A 22,830-nucleotide genomic window follows, 5' to 3' on the forward strand; every position below is an offset into this window, starting at 1 on the left:
GTGGGAACATATCACCATGGATTTTGTTTTCAAGCTTCCATGTACTTCTAAGGGACATGATGGAATTTGGGTGATAGTTGATCGCCTCACCAAATCTGCTCATTTCCTACCCATTAAGGAGACATATTCTTTGTCAAAGCTGGCAAAACTCTTTCTGAATGAGATTGTGAGGTTGCATGGAGCACCTGTGTCGGACAGGGATGCTAGGTTCACTTCTCGATTCTGGAGGTGTTTACAGGAGGCTATGGGTACTAAGTTGCAATTCAGTACAGCTTTTCACCCTCAAACCGATGGACAGTCGGAAAGGACCATCCAGACTCTGGAGGACATGTTCGATGTGTTGCATATGAAGGATGCGTGGGATGCTTACCTTGCCTTGATGGAATTTGCTTATAATAACAATTATCATTCGAGTATGGAGATGGCTCAATATGAGGCATTGTATGGGAGGCAGTGTAGAACTCCTATTTATTGGAATGAAGTGGGTGATAAGAAATTGGAAAAGGTGGATAGTATCCAAGAAACAACCGAAAAAGTGAAAGTGATTAAAGAGAAGTTGAAAACAGCACAAGGCCGACAGAAGAGTTATGCGGATAATAGGTCCAAGGATCTTGAGTTTGCAGTTGGGGATTGGGTGTTCTTGAAGCTATCTCCTTGGAAAGGTGTGGTGAGATTTGGGAAACGTGGGAAGTTAAGCCCTCGTTACATTGGATCTTATGAGATCACAGAGCGCATTGGACTTATTGCCTACAGACTTGCATTACCCACAGAACTATCTCGGGTCCATGACGTGTTTCTTGTATCCATGTTGCGGAAGTACATGCCAGATCCTTCCCATGTGCTGGAACATCAATCTGTGAAGTTGAGTGAAAATTTGACGTATGAGTAGCAACCTGTGCAGATCTTGGATAGGAAAGAACAAATATTGCGCTCCAAATCCATCCATGTAGTGAAAGTTTTGTGGAGAAGTCAAACTATGAAAGAAGCTACGTGGGAGTCCGAGGCGCAGATGTGGGCCAAGTACCCTTATCTCTTCCATTGACAGATACGTGAATTTAGAGGACGAAATTTTTATAAGGGGGTAGATTGTAACACCCCGACCTCCAAATTTAATCCCTTATTTAATTTATTTAAGTGAAATTATGAAATTACCCTTGGGTTAGGGATAATTTGGTCATTTCTTATGCAAAAGGATTTTGGGGCAACGAGTGGTATGGTTACATAGGTCGTATTGAGACGAGTCCGTAGACACGTGGTAGGCTTGAATCGGAGTTGTAATGAAGATTTGGCTACCAAAAATAGTCCAGTGGCAAACTTGTAAATATTTCGAAAAGAGTTTGGTAAAAATCATATTTTTCACCCTCCTTCTCTTTCCTTGCGCCTACAACTCTCTCTCTCTCTCCTTTCTCTTTCTCTCCTCTCTCTCTCTCTCTCTCTCTCTCTGAGCTTCGGCCACAACAAGGGCCGAGACCGGTCCCGATCGATTCATCTCGAAGCCCAGAACCCGAACCATCAGTTTTCCCAGCCGAAAAACCAGAGTTTTGTCGATAATCTCAACTGGTTTGAACCAATTTTTCGCCATCGTCGTGCCGCCGGCTCCGCCGCCCATTCCCAGTGAAACAGGTGAGGATTCTTCCTCCTTTTACATGCTCTAGCTATCTATGGGGTTGGATTGGATCGATTTTGCATCTAGGAAACCAATTTTGAAACCTAGGTTTTGGCCGGATTTCAAAGTGAGATTCCGGCCTGTTGCTATCCAAATTGGACCTCCTTGTAGTTGAATGAATGATCCTCGCCTTGAGTAGTACCTAGGGTAAGAAGGGTGAGCAGTGGTGTGGAGTTTTTCCGTCGCCGGAAATTACTCTACACACCCACACACTGCCGGCGTGTGTAGCGGCGCGTGGGCAAGGATGGTGAAGCTATATTCTGTCCTAATGTAATCTTTGTGTTGTCACGAGCGCGTAGGTGTGCTTGGATTTTAATTCGGACGTCGTTTGACTATCGAACGGATTTCGCATTTTGTGCATTATCTGGGTTCGATAGGTTCTGACCATTAGATCGTCTCCAAATTAAATTATGTTGATCTAGGCACTCTTAGAAAACGTGTAGTAGTTCACGGATCGTGAATTGGAGCCTCGGATGTTCTGATTCAATAATTCAAAGTTTGTGGCATGCGATAGCCGTCTAATTGTAAGCGATCCGATCGTTCCTTTTGGATCACACCTGCAAGACGTAATTCCTAAACCTGTAGTCGGACCTTAGAATATCTCGTCCTACATGTATGCACCGGGAACTTGGGGATTTAAGTATTTAATTTGTAATTTCTGTTTCGAAGTGATTTTATATTAATTAAGGGTTCGTATCTCGAAATAGGTGCTCCGATTGCACGTACACAGCAGGCGGGACCCTCTCAGGGTCTGGCAGCTTGGGACTATTTGTGAGAGGACTTTGTTTTCAATCATAAGCATGGTTTTATTAATAAAAGATTTATGCATATGTTTTAAATGGTATATGAGATATAATATATATTCAAATGTTGAATTTGATGTTCTTATAGCGCTTTGGCAATATATTGTGGGTGTCGGCATATTTGAGTATTTTGAGTGGGGTATATGGATTTTGGGAAATTCTATCTATATTTTCTATGTGTGGGGTACTTGTGTTGTTGAGGTGAGATTGTGGAAGGATTTGAGTATGAGGGGTTGTTGAGAGAAGAAGTATGATTACACTATGTAAGTACCATCCCCTAGATATTAGGCTTCCCACATGTGGCGTTGGAATTTCCTGCGTGTGGGAAGAACGTGTTATTATTAGTCTCACATGTGGAGTTGGAATTTCCAGTGTATGGGAAGATTATGTATATTGCTAGGCATCATCACATATGACGTTGGAATTTCCTGTGTGTGATAATGTAATATGCGTGCGTAAGACTTAGTATTGGAGCTACACGTGGCGTTGGAATTTCCGGCGTGTGAGCTATGAAGTTTCGTCCCCCGATTGGACCGCTCATCCCTAAACACAGGATAGCACCTGAAAATCCTGCGGGCTAGCCAAACAATCCCTCGGTTGGATTGTTTCCCCGGTACTTAGGTAGTGTGATGAGTATATTGTATATTTATATTTATATATTTATATCTATATATATGTGTGAGTGTAAAGCAATTAGAATATATGCAGTGGGTTGGGAAGAGCAGTATAATTTTGGGAATGAAGTTTATGGATTGAGTGATTTGTGGTTTTAAAGGGTTTCATAGATTAATGGTTTTGAATACTAAATAAAAGTTAGTGAATCTGCATGTCTTGATCATTATTTTTACACGGTGGGGTTATTATGTTATTTTGAATGCAAACTCTGTTTTTGTCCAGTCACATGTTTTTTGTTTTGGGCCCCCTAGACGGTAGTCGCCTCAAAGACAGTTGCAAGCCGTGTTCAAGGCCCGAATCGTGAACTTCAGTAGATTAGGCTTCGAGTAATTTCCTTTTTACTCAACTGCTGTTGGTGTAAACGTAATTTATTAGATGCTCTGTTATTGTCCCTGTTAGGTTTTGCTTGTAAGGCCAGAGGCCATTTTAGTATGTACTGTTGTATGTTGAAAGCATGCTGTTAGTTGGGATTATTATGCATATTATGCAGGTTGAATTTTGTTGGGTTTGTTCAATTTACAGGGGAGACTCTGCCAAAATTTTGGTAGAAAGTCTCAGTTTTTAGTAAGTGAGCCTGGCATCGGGGTGATGTCGGTAACAAGACAGGATTCGTTCTGGTTTCCAAGGAATTCTCGGGCGAGTCCTGTCATTTGGATTGTTAAGCATACTGCTCCAACAAAAAGTATGGTGTTGAACGGCCATTGCAACCCTCTGTTGATGAATGTCATCATCATCAAAATCATAATTGAAGAAATTTTGTATAGCCTTCCCTAATGAATTCATTGTAAGAAGGAGAATAAGATTGAAGGAAATTGTGTAGTCAATTCAGTAGAATAACATTTCTTAAATAGACAAGAGAATGAGATGACCTACATGTTTGAAAATAATTGAATGAAGATAGGAAAAGATAAGGAAAGATAAGGAAATCCAATAAAGTGAGATGAGCAATGGTCTGAATATGATTGAAACAAGACAATAAGAGATGGGAAATAATTTAGAAAATAATTGAATGAAGATAGGAAAAGATAAGGGAATCCAATAAAGTGAGATGGACAAAGTTGAGCAATGGTTCAGAACATGATTGAAACAAGACAATAGGGGAAATGGTTCAAAAAATAATTGAAGAACACAAGTAGAGGTGGGCAAAAGTTCATAACATTATTGAATAAAGATAAAAAAATCCAATGAAGTGAAAGTAAAAATGTAAGACAACTATGGCAATGGCTTTAATGAAGGGTTCGAATTATTCCGAGCGTATGCAAAAGTAGAAGCTCCAGGGATTGCTACCTTTTTAAAAAAAATCGTGTGGTTCCATTGTTTTTAATATAAATCGTGTGCTACTTGTTTTTCTTTCAAGGTCCATGAAATAAAATGTTGTTGTATTTGTTTTTATTTTTAAGTTAAATTCTATGATGTTTGGGAATTTTAATTTTTTTAGATAAAAATGTTTAGAACATTAAATCATGAATGTTGGAACAAAAATAATATCAAGAAAAATTAATGAGAAAAAAAATTTAGGGATTAATCATTCTTAAACAATTTAATAAAGTTACGCACTCAAATTATGAGTCTGCAAAATTGGAGGGAAAAAAATGTGAGTCATGAAAATACATGAATATTTGTATTTTAGAGGATGAAAATTTGAATTTAACCCCAACATAGTTGGAGATGGCTTTAGAAAGGCAATTTTATTTGTCTGAGTGGTTTGGTAATTACATCAACAAATTTTTTTCTTAATTACCTTCCCTAACATTATTGCCTTATCCGTTCAAAACAATTCCACATCATTGGTGATATCTAAAGAGAGAAACAAATATAAACAGTTAGTCATAATCCTGTGTGCTCAAAACACATGGTCTTGATAACAACTTCCACTCCCAGTCTGCCACTGCTGCATATTCTTCAATCAAATCTTGAGTTACCCTATCAAATCACCCCACGTGTCCAATTTAACTGAGCCCATATTCCACACATCCAACACCACCCTCGGTTCCATCCCACGGTGCTCCACACAACCACACAACGAAAAACAGAGAGAAAGTGCGAGAAAGCGCGAGAAAGTGAGAGAAATCAACCGAACCGGAGATGGGTAGCTCGTCGGAGGACTTCTCGGTGGTGGTACTGGCATCGGATCTGGGTATAGATGCGAGGCCATTCTTGACGAACCAGGAAAGAGAGGTCGAAGAACAAGAGAATTGGTACGACTGCCCTCAGAACCTTATTGCCGACGAGGACTTCTCCGATCTCGAGCTCTTGCAGTTCTTTCGTGTTCAGGGCCATGACAAGTCTGGAAATCGTATTTTTCGCATAGTGGGAAAATACTTTCCCGGTAAACAAACAGATCCAACTATCCTTATATGTCATTACAGTGGGTGAATTTTTCTTTAGTTAAACTAGCTGCGTAATTAAAAACCTGTTTCTCAGCTGAGATGTGTATTTTACTTGTCCATATCTGAGTTAACTGATTATATAAGCATGTCCTAATTATTTTGGCTTCAGGGTTTCGTTTGAATTTGAAGAGTTTCTATGTTTGTTTGGGTAATTGACAGTTTTTTGGGTAAACTACTTTGTGTTTTTGATCATTTTCTTGTGTTCTTTTAGGTTAAACCCTTTACTTTTATTTATCTTTTTGGGTCTTGTGGTTCCCTTGGTATGGAACAACTTGGTTTTATGGAACTGCTTTTTACTTAATTTTTAGTTTTTGAAATATGTAATGATCTGTTCTGTGAACTGTAGAAGCTGTTAATAGAATAGTACCTTTTGTGGCAGGGACTTACCTTAGGTTGCTTAATTTTGCTAATTTTTAGAAGTAGTTAAGTGTTTTTCTCTTCTAGATGTGTCTCATTGGAAACAAATTGCACTTTGTGCTTTGAGTTAAATATAACACACTCTATATAGTCAGGTTTAGTATTTCAAAGCAAGAAACTAGGGGTTGGTGATCACCGTCCTGTTCGTTGTTGACTTCAGCCTGTTTGGCATAAACCATCTTTCTCAATAATTCAATCAGAAAAAAATGGTCTTCGGTTCTGTAAGGGATACGATATCTCCCTTCTTGTACTCTGTATAAGTTATTTTTTGCTTTTAGGATGTTTTCAAATGTGAGATGGCAGGGATTCGGGCATGATGTGGGAGTATTTGACCATTGGTTGTTGAAATGTAAAAGTCAATTTTAAATACTCTTAATGGCGGGATATAATGGTGGCGTTGATGCTGATGTGAAATGGGTTCTGTTTGGAGGGAATATTATCATAGTTGAAACTTTTTAGGGGTTTGTTATGTCTGGTTTTGCATTTAACATTCCCAAAGAAGATCGAATTTTGCTTCCTTTTGGTTTGGATAAATTCTTTTTTATATTTATATTTGTGGGGAAAATAATTAATTCTTGATTTTTTGTTTTCATTCTCCTTATTCTACTTTTGAAAAACCCTGTGTCACATGACAATTGTTTTAATTTGTTTGATTTTCTTTCTGCAGCTCCAGTTGTTAGTGGAGATAGGCTGAAGAGGTATATATTCCACAAATTATGCAGTGAGCTTCCAGAAGGGCCATACTGCATTGTTTACATGCATAGTACTGTGCAAAAGGAGGATAACTCCCCTGGCATAACTATCTTAAGGTGGATTTATGAAGACCTTCCTTCATATTTGAAGGACAGGCTTCAGATTGTGTACTTCATTCACCCTGGGCTCCGATCAAGACTTGTCTTTGCCACTCTTGGCCGATTCTTCTTAACTGGAGGGTAAGTGATTTCATATACTTCGGAAACCCACAATCTAATATGATAAATTAATAATGATTTCTTATTATTATTATTATTATAAAAAACAAACAATTTAGTGAATATAACGGAGAGTTTGTGGATTAGTATTTTGATATTATTGACATGTCTCTTGACTTTGCTTAATACTGTCTTGAAACTTGGTGATTATTTTGTTCAATGAACTGCAGTTTAGACAAATCTGCCTTTGAGATAAGTAGGAAAAAAAAAAATCATTTTGATGGCTGATGTTGAAATTCTTCAATTTATGTTTCAAGCAACGTTATTGGATGTACTATGTAGTCATGCAGATTATGCCCAAGCATCCTCAAATGACTATATTTCCCTATTGAATCCATGTCCAAGTTTCAGCCAACAGTGAATTGAGAGCATAATCGATGCGGTATTCGTTTTTGTTCTAAAAATTATCTTTGTTTGCAGCCTATATTGGAAAATCAAGTATGTAAGCCGCCTGCAGTACCTTTGGGAGGATATAAAGAAGGGAGAGGTGGAGATTCCTGAATTCGTGAAAGGTCACGATGATGTTCTCGAGCATAGACCGCTAACAGATTATGGCATTGAACCGGACCCTCTTCACATGACTGAGGTTCCGTCAACAGCCTACTCATTTGGAAGGTATGAGGAGAGATGGGCATCAAGGGAATATACGTCGTAATTGGTACTATGTAGACAGCCCTTCCCTACTAATTGGGATTTAGGCGTCAATAAGTTGGCTTGATAGGTGGCTATCTATATATGCATGTTTTGTACAGAATAATACTGATGCGGTGTTGAGTAGTTTGTGCTCTTAAATGCTGATTATTGCGTACTATGAATACAACTATAGTTTACTCATACTTTATCGTACGGCTTTGGGTATTAGATTTTCTTTTTAACTTCCTGGCTTTGTTTCGTTTTCTCCTTTATCTCTGCCAGTCAGTTTCAACTCTCTCTGCTTGACCGTTCTGCTCTAGCTTAGATTTTCTGCTCTAGCTTAGATTTGGAAGCCTTGTCTCCTTTGTAGATTCTTCTTTGTTTTTATGTCTTTCTTCGTTTCTGATAGTGAGGCTGCTAGTGCTTAAGGTGTTTGGGGTGGTTATGGTCATGGTCATCGCAATTTGGTAGAGCTGGTGATGTCGATGGCGTTTAATGTTTATCTTTTTGGCTAACCTAAAAGTCTACGGAATTTAATGTCTATCTTTTTAGAGGTATGAATCTAATATAAATGAGTGATGCTGGTGTTGGTGGTAGTGGTGGCGGTGTTAGGTGTTAGGTGTGATACTATTAAGCCAAGTTGCCAAATGACATGTCTCACATCACACACTGTGAACAAGGTGATTGGTGTTAGGAAGGCCACAAGTAGGCCCTATTTGGCTTCCTCTCTGCAGCTTCCTACCTTACCCAAGAAAGGGCATCGGTGATGTTTTCTTCTATAGATCGTATCTTTTGGCATAGGTAAATTACACAAGAACTCATGTAAGATTGAATCCTAGAACTCACCCTCCAGCATAGTTCTTGAGGGGAAGAAGGTATCATTAGGCTTAAAGTGAATTAATAATATTAAATCATAGCACTTTGGATGGGGCTCAAGGGAGTTATAATCTCCATCACCAGAAATGCCGCACCCATGGACATTAAGTCAGCAAAACCAAGGAGAAGGTTGGGAGCTTCAAAGGCAGGCATTACACGAACGTGAAGAGAGTCCAGTCCTAGAGTGTCTCCATGATGTAAAATACATCATAGACGGTTGTGGCACAGGGGAGTCTACTCACCTCAAAATCGCTTTCGAGTGTCAATGGTGACATATGGAACATATCTAAGAGTAATCGAGCTTTCATGGTACCACCAGAGGCCAAAGTATTCCCTAGCATGGAAACTTCCAAATCCACATTCGACCACAAATACGGTTCCTCTTTTCTGGATGACAACTTTTTTTTTTATTTTTATAAAATTAAATTGTAACCTCCACCATGACCATCTTTAATACAAAGGAAAAGGGAGTTTTCTAAGCACTCTAAACTCCAGACGATGCAAGATTAAAAGATACAAAAACAGGACATCATTTTTAATTTTATAATTACTTGATAAAGCAAACTTCTAGAAGTTTGATAATTTTGTAAATATAGTATGAAGAAGAAACTGAGCCAACGAGCCAAGGATTTTCTTTTTGAGGTTTATGTGGATTTTAAATTTGAGAGTATTTGTATTTATTTAAGTAAGCTTTTTGTCATATTTGAAATTGATACAAAAATTGATATTTTTGAAATAAGAGGTGAAGTTTTGGCTATTTTTGTAAATTTTCCGATCCCAAATACTAAAGAGGGAAGGAGGAGCGGAGGAAGAAAAAAAGAAAGGAAAAAACGGAAAAATGCTCAGAGCTCTCACTCTCAGACGCTCACTCCAGTCCCTCCACCACCACAACCACCTCAAGCCGCACATTTCCACCGCCATCCCCCAAAACCCACTGAACCCATTAAGCCCAGCACGCGCATGTTCCAGTCTTTCATCGCCATCGGCATCTTCATCAGCCTCTGAGCTCCGCAAGTACTTGGGCTACACAGCCCTCGTCTTGTTCTCCGCTGCAGCCACCTACTACTCCTTCCCTTTCCCTGAAAACGCCAAGCACAAAAAAGCCCAGATTTTCCGCTATGCTCCTCTGCCCGAGGAGCTCCACACAGTCTCCAACTGGAGCGGGACCCATGAGGTCCAGACCCGGGTTTTCCACCAGCCTGAGACCCTTGAGGAGCTGGAAAAGGTTGTCAAGGATGCCCATGAGAAGAAAACCCGGATTCGGCCTGTCGGGTCCGGGTTGTCCCCGAATGGGATTGGATTGTCCAGGGCTGGAATGGTCAATTTGGCGCTGATGGATAAGGTTTTGGAGGTGGATAAGGAGAAGAAGAGGGTGAGAGTGCAAGCTGGGATAAGGGTGCAGGAATTGGTGGATGGGATCAAGGAACATGGCCTTACTCTGCAGAACTTTGCCTCCATTAGGGAGCAGCAGATTGGTGGCATTTTGCAGGTTGGTTTGTTTTTTTGTTAAGTTTGATGTGGGTTTTGGTTTAACTGTTTCCAATTGACTGGCCTTATCACATTTTGATTTTTGTTAATACGATCTTTCTCTTTGCCTCATGTTCATATGCGTGTAGGTTGGTGCACATGGTACTGGTGCAAAATTGCCTCCGATGGATGAACAGGTGATCAGTATGAAGCTGGTCACTCCTGCTAAGGGAACAATAGAAATCTCTAAAGAGAAAGATCCAGAGCTGTTTTATTTAGCCCGGTGTGGCCTTGGTGGCCTTGGAGTGGTTGCTGAAGTCACCATCCAGTGCGTTGAGAGACAGGAGCTTGTAGAGCACACTTCTGTCTCAAACATGGAAGAGATCAAGAAAAATCATAAGTAATTATTTATTCCTTTCATTGTTAGATTTATTGGTTTATCTTTCATTCAGATAGTAAGTACAAAATGCATGAGTGTTGCTTGCAAGTTGCAAATTGCAACAAGTTTATGGAAAGATGAAAACTATTGAGTGTGAGGCAACCATTGTTTGGTTTGGAGCTAGGGTTTTACAATGTTTTAAGGGATGGTGAAAACACTTCGATTGAGTGATGAGATTTGGTGGCTTGTAATGCAAACCCTTCATTGAATTTCATCTAGTGATATATTTTCTTTTTGGAAGAAAAAAGAGAAACTACAATAAAAACCACTCACAAAAAAGGTAAGTTAGAAAAAGCTCAAATTTTGAAAATTTTAGTCTCACTTCACAACTGCTAACAATACAACATTATAAAAGAATGGTCATTTCAGCTAGTGATAGCAACACTTTCCGGTGAAACATAAAAATTGTCGATCACTGATGCATCAACATGTACATGTGGTTCTTAACTCTCAAGTCATTGCTTAGTAAGGGTAAGCTGTATGTACTGTTTTTTCTTATTTATAACGAATTCTTCTCTCCCTCTGTATGTCCTGTTTTTGCTTATTTTTAACGAATTCTCTCTCTCTCTCTCTCTCTCTCTCTCTCTCTCTCGTATTTTGACTCACTGTGCGCTTATGCACCATTAATATTATAGCGCGATATGGAATCAGGAAATGAATGATACATGATCTGTTTGTTTCACAGGAAATTACTATCTGAGAATAAACATGTGAAGTACCTTTATATTCCATATAGCGACACTGTTGTGGTTGTGACATGTAACCCTGTATCAAAATGGAAAGGTCCCCCAAAGTTCAAACCCAAATATAGCAGCGATGAAGCCATACAGCATGTTCGAGATCTCTACAACGAATGCCTCCAGAAGTGCAGGTAAAGTTGTTTCCTGGTCCTGTCAACCATATAATCTAGCAAGATATTTTCTCCTGTTTGAGCTGAAGGACAATAAGCTGTACAGGCTGAATGTCTTTTATTCCCTTTTATCATTTATCATTTTCTTTATTTTCATATTCTCTTGGCTTAGAGGACCTGTGCAAGTGCAATAAAGTAAAGGCATCAAAGTACTGCTAGAGCTATGTGGTGAAATGGGAAACAAAAACTTTTTGCAACATGGTCTTAAATGACTGCTTTTTTCTTTCATTTCTCTGTTTCAATGTTCAGTGGCTTTGATATTCCAGATTTCTTACTAATAGAACTTGGAACTCTGTTTATATACTGTTAAGACAATACTCATTAGCACTTAATATAGATGCATACGCTTATACTCTTGTAAGCTTGGGCAAGCTTGGTTGGGGTTGGTTTAACCAAGGTCAACCCAGGTCGTGAAATCCCAACTGGAATGTTGTATGCAGGTTGGTGGGCATGGATTGCGAACTCCTAGAGCTGTCTTTGGTGTTGTTGTGTTAGCATAAAACGGATTACTGGTCCTCCATTGTTCTTCCTCTATTATCTGTTCTTTTTTGCTTCATATACTCAAAAACTCCCATATTGCTATTGTGCTGATTCATCTGTTCGTTGCAGCTAACCATTTACACATTTTACTTGCAGTGTAGTTCCAGTTAAGAATGACGTGGACATAAATGAGCTGTCATTTACAGAGTTGAGAGATAAACTGCTTGCCCTAGATCCTCTCGACAAAGATCATGTTGTAAAAGTTAATCAAGCTGAGGCTGAATTCTGGAGGAAGTCAGAGGGATACAGAGTGGGATGGAGTGATGAAATTCTGGGCTTTGATTGTGGTGGTCAAACAGTGGGTTTCAGAAACTTGTTTTCCAGTTGGAACCCTTTCCAAACCAAGCTTGAAAGACCTTGAATACATAGAAGATGTAAAGCAGCTCATAGAGAAGAACAAGGTACCAGCACCTGCTCCAATAGAGCAGCGCTGGACAGCATGCACTAAGAGCCCCATGAGTCCAGCTTCAAGTACAAAAGACGATGATATATTTTCGTGGGTAATTTCATGAACCAATGTTTCTTCGCATTGTTCTTTATATCTCTTGGGTTAATTCCATATGCATATCTTGAATTAGAAAGGTGTCAGTGGTATAAAAACGTTAATTACTTGTTGACCATGCGTACAAGACAATTTTAGGGTTAAGGTTTTTTTTTTTGTTTTTTGTTTTTTTTTACCTTGATAAAGCATGATAGATGAATTGGTGGTACAAGTCTTCTGGGGTTTAGTGTAAAAGTATGTTCCCTTTACATTGAACATACGGAGGATGTTTGTGCTTATTACTGGTGTTTCTGGCATAGGTTCTTACATGAACATGACATATTTATTAAATAGGTAACACATCTCTACCTGTGTAACCTGTTAATAAACAGATTTCATCCAGAACCCATTGACCCGTGTAATAAATGGACCTTGTTAATGATATGACATGATACAACCCACTTGAAATAGGTCACCATTTAGCACCTTTATGAGAATTCAACCTACTTCGCATGTATTTGTTTTTATAAGAACCAAACTTTATGAGTAAAGTGACAGAAAATACGTAGGATGAACAAGAAGTCCGTCAAAAACTAATTTGTCTACGACCAAAAAAAAAATAAACTCCAAAGAATGAAAAAGATGAGGTACTATAGTATCTTAATTTTGTACACCTATTTAACTTGTTTAGTATCTTGTATCTTACATCCAACCCAACAACAGTTGACAATGGGTAGAGAAGCCCAGGGGCATCATGTATCTTAGTACTACTCTGCGAGGCTTTACTTCCACGATGTGGTACAGTACTCTCAACACTATATACAAATTATAAATTAAGAACCCAATTTTAATAGGAATAGAATTGGCCAATGGTACTTTTAGATTTTTTCACCTACTAAACGTAAATACTTAATTTTGCATTGGACAATTGAGAAAAGGTTTTTGTGAAAATGATTTAAATGTGACAAAAAACAATCAACCACCAAGTAAATAAGTGTAGTAACATACAATGATCATATTAGTATCCATATCCTTATTTGGGGCTGTATCTGTATTGGATACTCACCCTGGCCAAAATATTACACACCTCTGCTATGTTACATGTATGTGGAATTAGTTAACTCTCTTATCAAATGCTGTTACCAACTACAATGCTCATGTGTAAAAGCTGTTTTAAATTTTGTATCAGGTTGGTATAATCATGTACCTTCCTACAACGGATGCCCGCCAAAGAAAGGAAATTACAGAAGAGTTTTTCCACTACAGGCGTCTGACCCAAGTACAGTTGTGGGATAAGTATTCCGCTTATGAACACTGGGCAAAGATTGAGGTATTAAATGTCATCTTAGATGATTGTCTTCGTAGAATCTTTCTAAAATGATGTTACCACCATGATATTGTGGAATCCTGAAGAGTGAATTTATTGTTTTCAATACCCTCAAACTCATGCTAAATTTCCAACATCTTAGCAAACTTAATTTTTTACAGGGTTTGCATTCACTTGCAATCTCAACAACAAATTTTTTTTCTAAGGCAACACCTATTGTAACGTGTCCAGATTAAAGTTGTTTTGTAGCTGATCAAGCTGCTTCTTTTAGGAATTCTACCAATTTATCTTTTGTAAAATGGCTGAATAAAACATGTTATATTATCACTGTTGTGCATTTTATTTAGACATGCGTATCGTGCACAGGTTCCAAAGGACAAAGAAGAGCTTGCCTCTCTCCAGGCCAGGCTAAGAAAGCGTTTTCCAGTTGATGCATACAATAAAGCACGAAAGGAGTTGGACCCGAGCAGGATCCTTTCAAATAACAAGCTGGAAAAGCTGTTCCCATTATCGGATACCATTTGAGAAGCATCCTTCAGTGGTTAGTTATTGATTAATATGGCTTTTCACTAAATTTGAATGCATTTTAGCTTCAATAAAAAAAAAATTCCGCCAAATCTGCCTCGAGCATCTTTAGACCTAAGAATATAACTGTAAATTTAAGAGGAAACATGAGATACGATGTGGTGTATTATTACGTTTATTGATAATGGTAAAAAGGAAAAACCTTTTGGACACAGCCTTCGATCTCAAATATATTGACTTTCTCGATAAAAGTTGCTTGTTTGAAAAATTGGGAAGTGCCAAAACAATTCAATTAGGGTCTATGTGTACCTCGCATACCCTGAGTAATAGTGAGCAAATATTGTGTAGAAAATATGTTTAACCCATTCAAATGTTCTTGTTGCGTTGATGTAACTTGTATAATGTACTTACGTATAAGGAGAATAGACAGACGCAGGGAAAAATAAGAAGACTGAGCAGAAAAGGAAAATATGATGGTATATTATTACAATATGTGGATACACAGGGAAAAATAATAACAGTCAGGTAACCGCCCCAAGCTAAACAAAGATAAAAGAGTAAGCTAAGAAGCTATTATGGTAGTCGTGCTTATAGTAAATTCAGAAGCATTCCTCACAAAGCCAACAGCAGCATAAGGCGAAGAGGCTGCACCAATAGATATCACAAAAGAAACAAAATGATTAGCATCAATTGACAGGACTAGGGAAAAAAGTAGGCAGTTTTGAATGCTACAAGTATAGGACGAATAGGTTCCACTATGAGGAGATCCATAGTGCTCGGGGATGCAGTAATTTGGGTTTTAGGTACAAGTCCACTAATTTCTGCAGTGATTCTATTGGATTTTGGCTTGTGAGTTTTTTTATTTTATTTTTATTTTTTAATACAATCGATAGTCTAAACTACAAGGGGGAGGGGGTTACTCACACACAGTACCAATGGGCCATGAGGTTAGAACTTGAGACCATTGGTTTGCAAGTCAAGGCTCTTTTTTACTGGGCTAGACGCTGTTGGTGACTTATGAGTTAGGTAGCAGGTCTCTTGCTTTTCTAAGATTTAAGAAATTTTTACAATGATGATTGAAAGGAAAAAAAACTGATGCAAAATAAGATGTCTAACAACTTACCATCCCTCAATAAAGCCCTTGTCTCCCTTCTTTTTTGTCCGAGGCCTAAACTTCTTCCCAGTTGGGGGATTCCCAGATGCAGTTGGGTATCCTTCAAACCAAAACCATATTTAAAAATATATTTATAAAAAAAAAAAAACAGAAGTGAGTCCTGCTATATCGTAAGGATAAAAATAAAATTTGTCGCACAGAAAGAAGGTACCTGCTGGAGGTTGGTTCTCTTGTGCCTGTGTCTTGGTCATCTTGGAGAAGAAACAGCAGAAGCTATGACCTAACTTGAGACGAAAGATCAAATTCGATTCAAAGATCGGTGTCTAGGTTACTCTAGTATAAATCTGTATGTGGTAGTGTAAATGTTGATTCATCTGTGAATGCATATATATAGAGGCTCATGAACCCTATAATGGTATAATGGAGTAAAGATTCTGATATTGGTCGGCTTCTAGTAATGTAATGTCTAAAGAGCCTTTTTCTAAAGGCAGAGCATATTGTGGGTTTGAGTTTGGTTATGAATCTGTCCAGCTGACATGTGGTTCTGATTCTTGAAAGAGGGCTCCAGATACGTCCTTCAACTTTTGGCTGCTATCATCTTCTCAGCATCAATTGTTTGAAGCCAGATTGGTGAGCCAAAATTTGCATTAAAACACTGAAATAAAGCAAAGGTTCATCCACGTCACACAATTCCAAAAGCAAGCAGGAAAGGCTAATAAAAGGCAAGAAAACAAGGTCCTAAATCCAAAAGACATGCGGGTTGCTTTTCATTTGGTTTCTTTACTTGCTGAAGAGGAGAATAAAAAGCAGTGGAAAAAGCATAAAAAGAGTCGATAAAAGGTGTGAAAACAAGAATTCTCTACAGGTGTTCAATCAGTGATAATTGTTCACAATTTTAATGCTTATTTATACAGAGAATATATGCTTCCACTATTTTATAAAAGAAATGCACTAAGAACAAGGTGTTGACATATGCTCCTGTGAGCTGCGATATTTTAATTTATCTTTAAAAAATTTAATAACTATTATATTTATTATAATGTGGATTTGCATAATGTTAATGGCTTATGATTCACATGCTGATGTGGTTTATAAATTCTTTTGTTGATTTAAAATTATATGGACTTTTTCGACAACAGTTCATGGGTAAATGGAACCTGTTTTGATTTTAAATGAATTTTCTTAGTGTTTAGAGAAATGGATGGTATTTTTTGGTGAATGACCATATCATGTTGTGATTGTATTGATGGTATTCACGTGTGTGTATATATATAGAAATTCTCATATGCTAATATTCTATTACCCATCTATGTTTTTTTTTTCTGTTTACAATGACATTCGCACGATAATAACGTGAGGACATCTGGATGAGAGAATAACTGTATAATATAACGATGAAAATGTCTTTATTACCTCGATGGGAAGATTGCTATGAAGGCATGATCGTGGCAAATAATAAAAGTTAATTCTCTCAAACTTAATGCCCGTGGCAAAATAATAAAACTTATTTTGGGTAATAAGTGATTTTTAGAAAAAATTTGGGAAACACAACCCGTTTGGTAAATTATGAGAAAATATCTCATTGTTAAAAATTGTTGTGAGAAAAAGCTATAAGGGAAAACAGCTAATAATGCTTTCATTTTCTAATTATTCGGAAATCAGTTTTAAAGAAGCGCTAGGTTTAATGATTATGCGAGAATCATTTTATGATTATGCAGGAATTAGTACCAACAACACTTTTAACAAAAAAGTTTATCAAAAGCTAAACTGCTTTCTCTCACAACAAATCTGACTGCGATTATTTTCACAGCACAGCAATGCCAAACTGGCCCTTAGTCGCGCAAAATTGAGTTTGAGAAATTATTTGAATTGTTTTCTAAATCAAAATTATATTTTAAAACATCAAATATGGAGAAAATGTCATAATGATTTCGCAGAATTTTGATTTACTTTTATGAGTTTTATAAATTGATTATGAATTTTGGAAGTTTAAACATTGAAAATAACAATAAATTGAAGGCAATGGCATGTGGCAGCGTCTGACTAGTTAGCCTTCAATTCTTCTCAAATGTGTCACTCTCTTGTGCAGCCACTTGTTATTTAGGTTTTCTTTTTATATTTTGTTATTGTTTTTCTTAAAAAATTCACAAAAATTATTTTAAAAAATCAGAAAAATAAACCAAAATTTGCTAAAAACTCCTTACAGCCTCTGAGCTCCGCAAGTACTTGGGCTACACAGCCCTCGTCTTGTTCTCCGCTGCAGCCACCTACTACTCCTTCCCTTTCCCTGAAAACGCCAGGCACAAAAAAGCCCAGATTTTCCGCTATGCTCCTCTGCCCGAGGAGCTCCACACAGTCTCCAACTGGAGCGGGACCCACGGGGTCCAGACCCGGGTTTTCCACCAGCCTGAGACCCATGAGGAGCTGGAAAAGGCTGTCAAAGATGCCCGTGAGAAGAAAACCCGGATTCGGCCGGTCGGGTCCGGGTTGTCCCCGAATGGGATTGGATTGTCCAGGGCTGGAATGGTCAATTTGGCGCTGATGGATAAGGTTTTGGAGGTGGATAAGGAGAAGAAGAGGGTGAGAGTGCAAGCTGGGATAAGGGTGCAGGAATTGGTGGATGGGATCAAGGAACATGGCCTTACTCTGCAGAACTTTGCCTCCATTAGGAAGCAGCAGATTGGTGGCATTTTGCAGGTTGGTTTGTTTTTTTGTTAAGTTTGATGTGGGTTTTGGTTTAACTGTTTCCAATTGACTGGCCTTATCACATTTTGATTTTTGCTAATATGATCTTTCTCTTTGCCTCATGTTCATATGCGTGTAGGTTGGTGCACATGGTACTGGTGCAAAATTGCCTCCGATGGATGAACAGGTGATCAGTATGAAGCTGGTCACTCCTGCTAAGGGAACAATAGAAATCTCTAAAGAGAAAGATCCAGAGCTGTTTTGTTTAGCCCGGTGTGGCCTTGGAGTGGTTGCTGAAGTCACCATCCAGTGCGTTGAGAGACAGGAGCTTGTAGAGCACACTTCTGTCTCAAACATGGAAGAGATCAAGAAAAATCATAAGTAATTATTTATTCCTTTCATTGTTAGATTTATTGGTTTATCTTTCATTCAGATAGTAAGTGCAAAATGCATGAGTGTTGCTTGCAAGTTGCAAATTGCAACAAGTTTATGGAAAGATGAAAACTATTGAGTGTGAGGCAACCATTGTTTGGTTTGGAGCTAGGGTTTTACAATGTTTTAAGGGATGGTGAAAACACTTCCATTGAGTGCTGAGATTTGGTGGCTTGTAATGCAAACCCTTCATTGAATTTCATCTAGTGATTTTTTTTTTGGAAGAAAAAAGAGAAACTACAATAAAAACCACTCACAAAAAAGGTAAGTTAGAAAAAGCTCAAATTTTGAAAATTTTAGTCTCACTTCACAGCTGCTAACAATAAAACATTATAAAAGAATGGTCATTTCAGCTAGTGATAGCAACACTTTCCAGTGAAACATAAAAATTGTCGATCACTGATGCATCAACATGTACATGTGGTTCTTAACTCTCAAGTCATTGCTTAGTAAGGGTAAGCTGTATGTACTGTTTTTTCTTATTTATAACGAATTCTTCTCTCCCTCTGTATGTCCTGTTTTTGCTTATTTTTAACGAATTCTCTCTCTCTCTCTCTCTCTCTCTCTCTCTCTCTCGTATTTTGACTCACTGTGCGCTTATGCACCATTAGTATTATAGCGCGATATGGAATCAGGAAATGAATGATACATGATCTGTTTGTTTCACAGGAAATTACTATCTGAGAATAAACATGTGAAGTGCCTTTATATTCCATATAGCGACACTGTTGTGGTTGTGACGTGTAACCCTGTATCAAAATGGAAAGGTCCCCCAAAGTTCAAACCCAAATATAGCAGCGATGAAGCCATACAGCATGTTCGAGATCTCTACAACGAATGCCTCCAGAAGTGCAGGTAAAGTTGTTTCCTGGTCCTGTCAACCATATAATCTAGCAAGATATTTTCTCCTGTTTGAGCTGAAGGACAATAAGCTGTACAGGCTGAATGTCTTTTATTCCCTTTTATCATTTATCATTTTCTTTATTTTCATATTCTCTTGGCTTAGAGGACCTGTGCAAGTGCAATAAAGTAAAGGCATCAAAGTACTGCTAGAGCTATGTGGTGAAATGGGAAACAAAAACTTTTTGCAACATGGTCTTAAATGACTGCTTTTTTCTTTCATTTCTCTGTTTCAATGTTCAGTGGCTTTGATATTCCAGATTTCTTACTAATAGAACTTGGAACTCTGTTTATATACTGTTAAGACAATACTCATTAGCACTTAATATAGATGCATACGCTTATACTCTTGTAAGCTTGGGCAAGCTTGGTTGGGGTTGGTTTAACCAAGGTCAACCCAGGTCGTGAAATCCCAACTGGAATGTTGTATGCAGGTTGGTGGGCATGGATTGCGAACTCCTAGAGCTGTCTTTGGTGTTGTTGTGTTAGCATAAAACGGATTACTGGTCCTCCATTGTTCTTCCTCTATTATCTGTTCTTTTTTGCTTCATATACTCAAAAACTCCCATATTGCTATTGTGCTGATTCATCTGTTCGTTGCAGCTAACCATTTACACATTTTACTTGCAGTGTAGTTCCAGTTAAGAATGACGTGGACATAAATGAGCTGTCATTTACAGAGTTGAGAGATAAACTGCTTGCCCTAGATCCTCTCGACAAAGATCATGTTGTAAAAGTTAATCAAGCTGAGGCTGAATTCTGGAGGAAGTCAGAGGGATACAGAGTGGGATGGAGTGATGAAATTCTGGGCTTTGATTGTGGTGGTCAAACAGTGGGTTTCAGAAACTTGTTTTCCAGTTGGAACCCTTTCCAAACCAAGCTTGAAAGACCTTGAATACATAGAAGATGTAAAGCAGCTCATAGAGAAGAACAAGGTACCAGCACCTGCTCCAATAGAGCAGCGCTGGACAGCATGCACTAAGAGCCCCATGAGTCCAGCTTCAAGTACAAAAGACGATGATATATTTTCGTGGGTAATTTCATGAACCAATGTTTCTTCGCATTGTTCTTTATATCCCTTGGGTTAATTCCTTATGCATATCTTGAATTAGAAAGGTGTCAGTGGTATAAAAACGTTAATCACTTGTTGACCATGCATACAAGACAATTTTAGGGTTAAGCTTTTTTTTATTTTACCTTGATTAAGCATGATAGATGAATTGGTGGTACAAGTCTTCTGGGGTTTAGTGTAAAAGTATGTTCCCTTTACATTGAACATACGGAGGATGTTTGTGCTTATTACTGGTGTTTCTGGCATAGGTTCTTACATGAACATGACATATTTATTAAATAGGTAACACATCTCTACCTGTGTAACCTGTTAATAAACAGATTTCATCCAGAACCCATTGACCCGTGTAATAAATGGACCTTGTTAATGATATGACATGATACAACCCACTTGAAATAGGTCACCATTTAGCACCTTTATGAGAATTCAACCTACTTCGCATGTATTTGTTTTTATAAGAACCAAACTTTATGAGTAAAGTGACAGAAAATACGTAGGATGAACAAGAAGTCCGTCAAAAACTAATTTGTCTACGACCAAAAAAAAAATAAACTCCAAAGAATGAAAAAGATGAGGTACTATAGTATCTTAATTTTGTACACCTATTTAACTTGTTTAGTATCTTGTATCTTACATCCAACCCAACAACAGTTGACAATGGGTAGAGAAGCCCAGGGGCATCATGTATCTTAGTACTACTCTGCGAGGCTTTACTTCCACGATGTGGTACAGTACTCTCAACACTATATACAAATTATAAATTAAGAATGCGCACCCAATTTTGATAGGAATAGAATTGGCCAATGGTACTTTTAGATTTTTTCAACTACTAAACGTAAATACTTAATTTTGCATTGGACAATTGAGAAAAGGTTTTTGTGAAAATGATTTAAATGTGACAAAAAACAATCAACCACCAAGTAAATAAGTGTAGTAACATACAATGATCATATTAGTATCCATATCCTTATTTGGGGCTGTATCTGTATTGGATACTCACCCTGGCCAAAATATTACACACCTCTGCTATGTTACATGTATGTGGAATTAGTTAACTCTCTTATCAAATGCTGTTACCAACTACAATGCTCATGTGTAAAAGCTGTTTTAAATTTTGTATCAGGTTGGTATAATCATGTACCTTCCTACAACGGATGCCCGCCAAAGAAAGGAAATTACAGAAGAGTTTTTCCACTACAGGCGTCTGACCCAAGTACAGTTGTGGGATAAGTATTCCGCTTATGAACACTGGGCAAAGATTGAGGTATTAAATGTCATCTTAGATGATTGTCTTCGTAGAATCTTTCTAAAATGATGTTACCACCATGATATTGTGGAATCCTGAAGAGTGAATTTATTGTTTTCAATACCCTCAAACTCATGCTAAATTTCCAACATCTTAGCAAACTTAATTTTTTACAGGGTTTGCATTCACTTGCAATCTCAACAACAAATTTTTTTTCTAAGGCAACACCTATTGTAACGTGTCCAGATTAAAGTTGTTTTGTAGCTGATCAAGCTGCTTCTTTTAGGAATTCTACCAATTTATCTTTTGTAAAATGGCTGAATAAAACATGTTATATTATCACTGTTGTGCATTTTATTTAGACATGCGTATCGTGCACAGGTTCCAAAGGACAAAGAAGAGCTTGCCTCTCTCCAGGCCAGGCTAAGAAAGCGTTTTCCAGTTGATGCATACAATAAAGCACGAAAGGAGTTGGACCCGAGCAGGATCCTTTCAAATAACAAGCTGGAAAAGCTGTTCCCATTATCGGATACCATTTGAGAAGCATCCTTCAGTGGTTAGTTATTGATTAATATGGCTTTTCACTAAATTTGAATGCATTTTAGCTTCAATAAAAAAAAAATTCCGCCAAATCTGCCTCGAGCATCTTTAGACCTAAGAATATAACTGTAAATTTAAGAGGAAACATGAGATACGATGTGGTGTATTATTACGTTTATTGATAATGGTAAAAAGGAAAAACCTTTTGGACACAGCCTTCGATCTCAAATATATTGACTTTCTCGATAAAAGTTGCTTGTTTGAAAAATTGGGAAGTGCCAAAACAATTCAATTAGGGTCTATGTGTACCTCGCATACCCTGAGTAATAGTGAGCAAATATTGTGTAGAAAATATGTTTAACCCATTCAAATGTTCTTGTTGCGTTGATGTAACTTGTATAATGTACTTACGTATAAGGAGAATAGACAGACGCAGGGAAAAATAAGAAGACTGAGCAGAAAAGGAAAATATGATGGTATATTATTACAATATGTGGATACACAGGGAAAAATAATAACAGTCAGGTAACCGCCCCAAGCTAAACAAAGATAAAAGAGTAAGCTAAGAAGCTATTATGGTAGTCGTGCTTATAGTAAATTCAGAAGCATTCCTCACAAAGCCAACAGCAGCATAAGGCGAAGAGGCTGCACCAATAGATATCACAAAAGAAACAAAATGATTAGCATCAATTGACAGGACTAGGGAAAAAAGTAGGCAGTT

At 37.8% G+C, this 22,830-nt stretch overlaps 2 protein-coding genes across 2 annotated transcripts; both read left to right on the forward strand.

The window, feature by feature from the left end:
* The first annotated feature begins 5,038 nt into the window (after positions 1-5,038).
* LOC117634126 (ganglioside-induced differentiation-associated protein 2) lies at positions 5,039-7,768 on the forward strand. Its single transcript, XM_034368057.1, has 3 exons — positions 5,039-5,473; positions 6,619-6,883; positions 7,343-7,768. Exons 1-3 carry the CDS (start codon positions 5,230-5,232, stop codon positions 7,575-7,577), a joined length of 744 nt encoding a protein of 247 aa, XP_034223948.1. The 5' UTR covers positions 5,039-5,229; the 3' UTR covers positions 7,578-7,768.
* A 121-nt stretch (positions 7,769-7,889) lies between these two features.
* Positions 7,890-22,323, forward strand: LOC117634125 (L-galactono-1,4-lactone dehydrogenase, mitochondrial). Its single transcript, XM_034368056.1, is given in 8 exon segments — positions 7,890-9,445; positions 17,457-17,931; positions 18,059-18,300; positions 19,021-19,206; positions 19,882-20,080; positions 20,082-20,285; positions 21,447-21,587; positions 21,951-22,323. Coding segments are annotated over 8 exon segments (1,782 nt in total). The 5' UTR covers positions 7,890-9,269; the 3' UTR covers positions 22,110-22,323.
* The last annotated feature ends 507 nt before the right edge of the window (positions 22,324-22,830 follow it).

This window comes from Prunus dulcis, chromosome 7 (assembly GCF_902201215.1).
Source record: "Prunus dulcis chromosome 7, ALMONDv2, whole genome shotgun sequence".
Taxonomy (NCBI): domain Eukaryota; kingdom Viridiplantae; phylum Streptophyta; class Magnoliopsida; order Rosales; family Rosaceae; genus Prunus; species Prunus dulcis.